At 32.6% G+C, this 10,305-nt stretch overlaps 1 protein-coding gene across 2 annotated transcripts; it reads left to right on the top strand.

Moving 5' to 3' along the window:
• Positions 1 to 414: 414 nt before the first annotated feature.
• Positions 415 to 7,614, top strand: LOC137742661 (fatty acyl-CoA reductase 3). 2 transcript variants are annotated; one of them, XM_068482584.2, is made up of 10 exons: positions 415 to 705; positions 823 to 926; positions 1,364 to 1,566; positions 1,993 to 2,093; positions 2,600 to 2,792; positions 5,598 to 5,759; positions 5,866 to 5,947; positions 6,362 to 6,628; positions 6,961 to 7,088; positions 7,202 to 7,614. In XM_068482584.2, the coding sequence occupies exons 1-10, from the start codon at positions 627 to 629 to the stop codon at positions 7,353 to 7,355; spliced, it is 1,473 nt and encodes a 490-aa protein (XP_068338685.2). In that variant the 5' UTR covers positions 415 to 626; the 3' UTR covers positions 7,356 to 7,614. The 2 variants fall into 2 exon arrangements, with proteins under 2 accessions (XP_068338685.2, XP_088536101.1); XM_088679975.1 differs by lacking the exons at positions 415 to 705; positions 823 to 926 and adding an exon at positions 1,177 to 1,198.
• Positions 7,615 to 10,305: the final 2,691 nt, after the last annotated feature.

The raw sequence follows: 10,305 nt of genomic DNA, 5'->3' as shown, positions 1-10,305 counted from the left end.
ATATTCGAATTTAAGACATTGTTAATATTGAAAGTAGAGGTATTACTCAATAATTAGTGGTTTAAAAAAATAATAATAATAATTAGTTGGTCTCCTCATTGTAGATTACAAGATATTTTTTTTGTTTTTGTTTTAAACAAACAATATTATCAACAATAAGGGGTGGGAAAGTGGGCTAAGCCTCACAATGGACTAGCAATAATGTGGTCTAAATTCGCCTTTGGCGAGAATAAGACCTCTCACTTACAAGTGAAGAAGAATATCATGATGTCGTAGTACTAAGTGTCTGTAAATTAAGGTTTAGAGTTTAAAAAAAATATTATTTCGTAAAAAAAATACGAATATTGAATAATAAAAGGGGTAAAATGATTGAAGTAATTAACCCTTAATTACTCTGAATGCAAACGAACAGCTGCCCAACTGCTAGCGTGCACTCTACCTCATAATTGCCCTATCTTTTCATTATATCATATAATGGCTGTACTGCAACATATCCCTGCGCCACTCCCTCACTTGGCTTCGCATTTGAAGCATATAAATCACTCTTTAACTTGATCTCTCTTTAGTACACTTTCTTCCTCTCCCACCCTAACTCTCTGGTATTTACATCCAACTTTTTTCCTCCAATGGAGTTGGAAAGTATCCTTTATTTCATTGAGAACAAGAACATTTTAGTCACTGGCGCCACTGGCTTTCTAGCAAAGAGTACTATCCGATTCTACCTTCTCTCTCTCTCTCTCTCTCTCTCTCTCTCTCTCTCTCTCTGTGTTTGTGTCTTTGTTTTAGTTACACGCACCTAATATGCTTGAATAATGTATGCAGTTTTTGTAGAGAAGATACTAAGGGTGCAACCAAATGTTAAGAAGCTCTACCTTCTTCTTAGAGCTCCTGATACAAAATCAGCTAATGAGCGTTTGAATAATGAGGTATCTATGGAAGTGGTAGACTACGTAGGTGGTTAGTGTTTATTCTTCAATTCACTGCGTTGTGAGCTTAAAGTTCAAACCCTTACCCTCCTCTGGTGCATATTAAAATAGTAATATTGCTTAAATTAAGAAAAAGGGTATACATATGTACATCTATCTATGTATAATTTTTAGTTTAGTGCAGGAGAAGATTCAAAGTATATTTCCCTTTTGCTTCTGCATATCTTCTTTTTTGCGCATACCAAATAGACAAGAATGGCAAAAGAATATAGGTAATTGTGTATTGGACCACCTCAGTCTGTCTATATTAAGAAGTTTGGTGCACTAAAATAAATATATGAAATGTGGGGAAAGAAATATTTTGTTTCTGAATTTGAAATGCTATGGAAATCGAAATTATTTCAATTTTTAACTTTTTTGGTCACTTCTATTTGTAGATAATTGGGAAGGATCTTTTTAGAGTGTTGAAGGAAAAATGGGGAGCAGGTATGAACTCAATCATCTCAGAAAAGCTGACTGTGGTGCCTGGAGACATTTCTCGTGAGGATTTGGGCTTGAATGATTCTAGCTTGAGGGAAGAGATGCTGAGTCATATAGATGTCATTGTGAACTTAGCTGCAACTACCAACTTTGATGAAAGGTAAAATGTTTAAGAAATGATTTTCGCACGCCCAAACTTTTAGATTTAATAAATTGGAAAAAGATCATGCGATAAAAATAAAAAGAAGTATGTGGAAAAAGAAAAATAGTATGTGAAAATCTCCTTTAATATTTATTGTTGAGTTTCAGTTTACTTAGTTAAAATTATCGTTTCTTTTTATACTCTTGTTATACTGTGAATTTATAACAAAGTCAATTATTTTGACGCATAATTGAGATTTACAGTTTGATTATTTAGTAAGTCTGCAAGAATATAACAAATATAATATACGAATACTGTGAATTTATAAAAGAGAATTCTTTTGACGCATAATTGAGATTTACAGTTTAGTAAGTCTGCAAGAATATAACAAATATAATATAAGAATATAGCAGAATAGACTGAAATATATATTGTTGTGTGCAGATATGATATTGCACTTGCCCTCAATACTTTGGGAGCGATGCATGTATTGAACTTTGCTAAGCAATGTAATACATTAAAGGTGCTGGTCCACGTGTCCACAGGTTAGTGTCTGATCTTTGATTGTTTCTAGATCCTTTTGTTCTGAACTAATATAATAATACCCAGTTTCAAGTAATACGAGAGCAATATAATGGATCGGGTGTGCGTTTCGTTTTTTATCAAGAGACTAAAATCAATATCTAATCTCACATTAGATTTTTATTAAATTTTAATCTTCTTGAAGGATTAAAGTTTAAAAATTTCTTTATTTAATTTAAAAAGGTATACAATCATTTCAGAGAACATCGTAAAGAACATTCGAAAGTTTTTCAAACTAATACGGAACCAATTAATAAACGTTTAACAAATTTACTTAAAAAACACAGTAAAATTGCGAAAAAGTTGATAAAAAGTTTTTAAGGTCATTCGTGGTAACAAATTCACATGCTATTACCTGAACTTGTCATGTTGTGCAAAGTTTTTACATTTTGAAAGAAACTCTTAAATTTATCCTAATCTTAATTTATTATCCCACCGTCGCTCACTGCTAAAGATTCTATCATTTCAGCCTATGTTTGCGGCGAAAAGGAGGGGCTTTTATTAGAAAACGCATACCGCATGGGTGAGACACTCAATGGGACCACAGGGCTAGACATCGACAATGAAATCAAGCTGGTCCAGGAAAAACTGAAAGAGCTCCGCGCGGAGGGGGCATTAGAACAAGCAATCACTCTGGCCCTCAAAGATTTTGGACTCAAAAGGTTTGTCAAAAAAAAAAAAAAAAACATTCTTCCTTGCACTTTCTTCTCTCACTTATTTATAATGAAATTGTGATTTTACCATAAAATCAATTGACAATATGAAGAGTATTCTAAAACCATATAAGTCCATAGCAAGGCATGTCCCTCACCATCATCAAATCTCAACACGCCCCCGCACGTGTGACCGATTTTCAAGCCTACACGTGGACAACAACTGTGTAACGCATAAGCACGTGTGTCCCTTAGGCTTACATACAAGGGACAATCTGCTCTAATACCATGATGAAATTGAGATTCCACCATAAAAACAATTAGTAATATAGAGAGTAGCTTAAGACCATATAAGCTTATAGCAAGGCATGTCCCTCATCGATGTGGGACAAACTTTTCCTCACATCATCAAATTTCAATAGTTTATTGGCTTAAACTCTTGTGGAACGAAAATAACTTTTATGGCACAAATGCTACGATTCTGATGTCTGTGCTGTCATGGAAGTCCTCTGATCAATTTATTGTTTGTTTTAAATCATTTCTAAAGGAAATTGTCAAATCCTAAGTGAAATGTCATATAATCAAATTTGAAAGTAGGAGCAAGTTCCAACTTATATGTCAATCATATATAGATTGACATATGAGTTATCATAAGACCATCTCCAAAGGAGATGTCAAATTTTAAACATAAAATTTGAATTTGACAACCTATACGACACTTTGACATTTTTAAAAATTTATTTTTCACCTGATATGTCAAATTAAACTATTATTTTATTACACTAATTTTTAGCAGAATTTTTATTATTTATTTTAAATTACATATAAATAATTGATAAAAAGAAATTCATACTAAGCCAGCCCCTTCTTTCTGGACTTCTCCTGATCTTTTTTCTCTCTTTTCTGAATTCGAATCGAAGGGACTGCTCTTGCGAATCCATCTTTTCATACTTCCATGGCCGTCTGGTAAACCCCATCTCGGCCATCTGATGTGGTTCTCTTCCTTAGTTGCTTTTGTTGGGTACCTTTTAATTGGGGATTGGAGGAACGATTTGGGTTACAGTATTTTAGTATTGGCTGATTCCAAGGAACTGTGGAACGGGAGGAGAAGGGAAGGAGAAAGACGAGTGGACTCCGTTTGCAGGTGTGGTGATGTACTCCATGGATTTTCTTTTTCGGGATTGCAACAAGGATTGAGAGCTCTTGTTTGAGCTACGGTACGAAATGGAGGCTTACATTTGGGTTTTAGATTGAGATCGTGAGGTTGATTTCTGGGTTTGGTTCTGAGAAAAGGGAAGAAGGCGAGCAGCGGTTGAGAATCGAGAGAGGAGATTTAAAAAAAAAAAAAAAAATTAATTAATTAAAAAATATTTGAGGTTGCTATCAAATTTGACAGCAACCTCTTTGCTGTCAATCCATATCATTGTCATATAGGAATTGATAATTCGGTTGCAGAATATTATTTTAGTCCTTTTTTTTACTGTTATAACTTATGTGGACATTTTTAACATCTCATTTAAAGATGTTCTAAGATGATATCAAATAATTTTTAATTATTTTATTATATGCGCCTCATTGCACCAATTATAAATCTTAAAAATTTTATTTTAATTGATTTCTTTTTAAAATGGGTCCTCTAAATATTATTTATAACAAAAACCATATAGATTGGAAAATAGAAAATCTGAAATTACTACATCAACCATTAAATTAGTATTTGACATTTATTTTTTATATTTCCATTAAAAATGCTCTTAATCATGGTCTAAAGCTTAACCCAAGCTGTACGTTCAGAACTAGGACAACTACAGTATAAAGCCTGTCAACCTTAAACGTTAAGTGTTCATGGTAGCTTTGACTTATGGTGAAGGTAGACCATTTTAGCATCCAGATTGATTGCTTTTTATTTGTCCTATACAGTATCATGTTGTTCTTTGGAAAATATTAACTTGGTTATCTTTTCGACCACAAATGTAAGTACTCGAGTCTGTGTCTTGTTATAGCACACCTCCCAGGAGCTGCTCACATGTAAGTTATTCTCTAGTTTGGTTTAATTTCAGTCCGGCTCTTTGATTTTTGTTGATCAACTTGAATTTTTACCGCTTCGGGTTGGTCCAGTTCTTCGGTTCATCGGTTTTTATGCATGCCTACCCCTAAAGTGTGTTGGGTCAATATAGAAAACTACTGAGCAAACAGTATGTCAAAATTAAAAGAAAATAGAATAACAAGATATTGATCGTATTATGTATGAATACGCGTAACGTCTCATACTAATAATATAAAAATATGTGTAATTTTTTACTTATATATTTTTGCTTTATTAATATAAAATATGTGTAATCTTTTACTTATATATTTTTGCTTTATTAATACAACGGGTAACAGTGTACCCGTATTATATTAATTATTGTCCACCCATAAAACAACAAACTACTACATTCGTGGCTTGTGCTCTGATTTGTCATGCAAACTTGCGGTGTGCATTGATTGAGACATAAACCAAACACATTACTCACTCCATACACCTTATGTCATGTTTATCATTGTCAATTTTGATTAAACAAGTTTAAAAAATAGAAATAAATAAATAAATAGTGGTGTGCAGAACAAGGAAATGGTGTGTAAAAATGATTATCCTCATGACAAATTTACTGAACTATAGTTTATGTAGTTTTCATTGAATGTTTATATATATCAAATCTACTTAATTATTACTAACTATGTAGGGATAAATAAATAAATTGTACTTCTATAATATGAAATCCAAACTATACAAATTCTAAATCTCACATTTTTGTTAAATTATTTCCTTAGAGCAATTGTATATGGATGGCCAAACACCTACGTGTTTACCAAGGCAATGGGAGAGATGCTAATAGGAGACCTAAAAGAAAATCTACCTGTGGTCATTATTCGCCCTACCATCATCTCCAGTACTTACAAAGAACCTTTTCCTGGTTGGGTTGAAGGAATCAGGTGTGTTCATACAAACAAACCTTCCTTATTATCGTTAAATATATAGCTAGTTCTTGGTCTCATATAAACATTTACGTTTTTATCTGTTCACTTGTGTCACATGCAGAACCATTGATAGCATTGCAGTTGGCTATGGTAAAGGAAAATTAACATTCTTTCTCTGCGATATTGATGCAATTGTTGATGTGGTGAGTTGACAAAATACTTCTTCAGTTTGCTACTATTTATACCCTCTTATATATCTCCAAGCTTAGAGGATGTTAAAATCAAAATACAAAATTATACTGCTCTTTATACGTGGGATTTATTTTTACGCATAAAAATTTATAATTTAACATGCATGCATATTTTTTACAAATATGTATTCATGTGTATTTGAAGCTGTGATCTTCAAAGAACGCACTTTATATATAAACAGCCGAAGAATGTTCATTAAAAAAATAAAGGTGTATACCTGTTACTGACAAATATTAGGTCGGTCAGGCATACACTAGTTCATTAGCCAATAAAGAAATTCTACGTAATTAGTGCTCATCTTTTATTATACTCTTACGCATTTACAAAACAATTGATGATATTATTTATATAAACATCGTGCGCAGATACCAGCTGACATGGTTGTGAATGCAATACTTGCTGCAATGGCAGCCCATGCAAATCAACCTGGTGAAGTAATTTATCAAGTAGGATCGTCTATGAGAAATCCTTTAAGATATAGTAATCTTCACGATTATGGATTCCGTTTCTTCACCAAGAAACCATGGATTAATAAAGATGGGACGCCAGTCAAGGTTGGTAAGGTTACAGTTATGGGCAGCATGGCTAGCTTTCACAGATACATGACTGTCCGTTACTTACTGTTCCTGAAGGTAATTGGTTCGACATATTGTTTTGCATGCATTAATAATTTTTTTCAATCATAGGTTGTGCACAAACGTAACTAAGAAAACTGTGCGGTCACGTGCTGACATGGTATTACGAGTCAACAAAAATTATGACACTTGTAATGTGATTAAGGTTGACAGCTTATGGTTTGAAGTTTGGATGTGCGAGCATGTATGGTTCCATCATCCAGAAGTCCCCCATCGCGTCTTCCTATATCATTTTCTCTCTCTAAAATTATGTAAAAGTTGCCCTTTGAGTTCAGTGTGTTCTGTCTTGATATAATACTCCGCTGTGTCTAATTTTTCCAACTCATCAGGGATTGGAGGTGGTTAATACAGCATTTTGCCAGTACTTCAAGGGCACCTACGTGGATCTCAGTAGAAAAATCAAATTTGTGATGAGGCTGGTGGAGCTTTACAAACCATACTTGTTCTTCAAAGGAGTGTATGTATATATGATTTCCTTTACTTATTTGTTGTTCATGTCATTGGTCTTGAAAGATAATTTTATTCCATATTGTGAGAACTAACTAACTATGAACTAATTATTGCATGCAGCTTCGATGATATGAACACAGAGAAGCTGCAAATGGCAGTTAGAGAAAACACCACAGAGGCAGATATATTTTACTTTGATCCAAAGTGCATAAATTGGGACGACTACATGATGAATGTCCATCTTCCTGGGGTTGTGAAATACGTCTTCAAATGATTACCCAAATTGGGATATAAGCATGTTTTGTTTCCTTTCGTTATGTATTTATGTAATGTATTTTGGAATTGGGAAGACTCTAGCAAATGTATTTACTCGAGGCTGTATGCTGTGGCTCCGAATATGCATATTATAGTATACTTCAATCAAGTGTACGAATTATGATACAGGATTATTGTTATTTTGTTTTCATAAACATTGGTGTGAAAAGTTGTTGTCGCCAATGTAATATGATATATGAAAGTGTCAACTTCTTTAATTGGTTTTTAATTGAATTTGTGTTTTCGTTATAACGAGTCCTAACTGTAAGAATATGTTTTACAAATTAAAATATTTTTATTACACAATAATTACGATTATTGAATTGGTTATTTGCAAACCACTAAATGTGTTTTGATTTACCTTATTTTCAGTTTTGGTTGGTTACAATGTCAATCTTAGTGTTGCTTAGGCCTGGCAAACGGGTCGTGTCTATCATGTTCGTGTCATTTTCATGTAACACCTGTTATCTTAACGGGTCGGGTCGTGTCACACCCGTTATCTTAAGGGGTCCTTAATAGGTCGGGAACCCGTTATGACCCATTATGACCCGTTAAGAAAAATGTATTTTTTTTCTTAAATTTTCACATTCCACACATTGCCACATAAATATTACTTTAAAATATTAAAACACATTTGTCGTTTAAGTACTACATCTACACTTGAAAATAAGAGCCTAATAAACAAACATCCATACACTACTAGTCTATTACAAAATATTAAATGTGCAAGGATATGCAAAATGAAAGAGTTTTTGTATTCAAGGTTGTGAAGTCTTTCTCAAAAGTTTAAACCATGCCAATAGAACTCAAAGATTGCATGTACCTTTTACAAAATCCTCAATTTTCATTGATCATCATGACATAAGACTTTGTGGTATCTACTAGTGTAAATATTTTAAATTGAAGATCGAATTCATTCATTGTATTCATATAGGATCAAGGAGTGTACCTGTAAAAAATCACCAAAATCGGAGTTAAAATGACCGTTAAATCATGATTTTTTGTTGATAACCGTCGAAAAGTTTTGTCTCATTACTTGATCTCTGAATGTTTTTGTTTTTGCAATTTTTGGCGTATGCGATCTCGAAGTATATAAAACATGTTTGACGGTTGGATCATTGAAACTAGTTTCGTAGAATGTGTATCCCATCAAAACAATAGATTCACTAACACTTAAGAGTTTATTCATACTTTCATTAAGTATAACATAAGATTTTGTGGTATCCACTAGTGTAAATATTTTAAATTGAAGATCGAGTTCATTCATTGTATTCATATAGGGTCAAGGCGTGTAGCTATTAAAAATCATCAAAATCGTAGTTAAAATAACCGTTAAATCATGATTTTTCATTGATAACCGTCGAAAAGTTTTGCCCCTTTACTTGATCTCTAAATGTTTGTTTTTTGCGATTTTTAGTGTATGCAATCTCGAAGCATATACAAATAAGTTTGATGGTTGGATCGTTGAAATTATTTTCGTAGAATGCGTATCCCATCAAAACGATAGATTCACTAACACTTAAAGAATTTATTCATACTTTCATTAAGTATAACATAAGATTTTGTAGTATCCACTAGTGTAAATATTTTAAATTAAAGATCGAATTCATTTATTGTATTCACATAGGGTCAAGGAGTGTGGCTGTAAAAAATCATCAAAATCAGAGTTAAAATAACCGTTGAATCGTGATTTTTCAATGATAACCGTTGAAAACTTTTCTTCTGTTACTTGATCTCTGAATGTTTGTTTTTTGCAATTTTTGACATATGCAATCTCGAAGTATATACAAACAAGTTTGACGGTTGGATTGTTGAAATTAATTTTGTAGAATGTGTATCTCATCAAAACGATAGATTCACTAACACTTATAGTTTATTCATACTTTCATTAAGTATAACATAAGATTTTGTAGTATCCACTAGTGTAAATATTTTAAATTGAAGATTGAGTTCATTCATTGTATCCACATAAGGTCAAGGAGTGTAGCTGTAAAAAATCATCAAAATCGGAGTTAAAATGACCGTTAAATTGTGATTTTTTGTTGATAACCGTTGAATAGTTTTGTCTCGTTAGTTGGTCTCTGAATGTTTGTTTTTTTCAATTTTTGGCGTATGCGATCTCGAAGCATATACAAACATGTTTGACGGTTAGATCATTGAAATTAGTTTCAGAGAATGCGTATCCCATCAAAACAATAGATTCACTAACACTTAAGAGTTTATTCATACTTTCATTAAGTATAACATAAGATTTTGTATCCACTAGTGTAAATATTTTAAAAATAAGATCGAGTTGATTCAATGTATTCGTATAGGGTCAGGGAGTGTAGCTGTGAAAAATCATCAAAATTCGAGTTAAAATAACCATTAAATCGTGATTTTTCATTAATAACCGTCGAAAAGTTTTCTCCCGTTACTTGATCTCTGAATGTTTGTTTTTTGCAATTTTTGGCATATGCGATCTCGAAGTATATACAAACATGTTTGATGGTTGGATCGTTGAAACTTGTTTCGTAGAATGCGTATCCCATCAAAACAATAGATTCACTAACACTTCAGAGTTTGTTTTATAATTTCATCAAGTATAACATAAGATTTTGTGGTATCCACTAGTGTAAATATTTTAAATTGAAGATCAAGTTCATTCATTGTATTCATATAGGGTCAAGGAGTGTAGCTATTAAAAAATTCATCAAAATCGCAGTTAAAATAACCGTTAAATCATGATTTTTCATTGATAACCGTCGAAAAGTTTTGCCCCTTTACCTGATCTCTGAATGTTTGTTTTTTGCGATTTTTAGTGTATGCAATCTCGAAGCATATACAAATAAGTTTAACGGTTGGATCGTTGAAATTATTTTCGTAGAATGCGTATCCCATCAAAACGATAGATTCACTAACACTTAAAG

Source organism: Pyrus communis, chromosome 11, assembly GCF_041283825.1.
Source record: "Pyrus communis isolate YQ-2024b chromosome 11, ASM4128382v1, whole genome shotgun sequence".
Lineage (NCBI taxonomy): Eukaryota > Viridiplantae > Streptophyta > Magnoliopsida > Rosales > Rosaceae > Pyrus > Pyrus communis.
Note: the sequence above shows the minus strand (reverse complement) of the source record. Positions and strands in the feature narration are given on the sequence as shown.

Excerpts from the sequence above, each read along its gene's own strand:
- LOC137742661 (XM_068482584.2), top strand. The coding sequence starts at position 627 with ATGGAGTTGGAAAGTATCCTTTATTTCATTGAGAACAAGAACATTTTA. Across the intron at positions 706-822 it reads CACTGGCTTTCTAGCAAAGA|TTTTTGTAGAGAAGATACTA; the intron begins GTACTATCCGAT and ends TAATGTATGCAG. Across the intron at positions 1,567-1,992 it reads ACTACCAACTTTGATGAAAG|ATATGATATTGCACTTGCCC; the intron begins GTAAAATGTTTA and ends TGTTGTGTGCAG.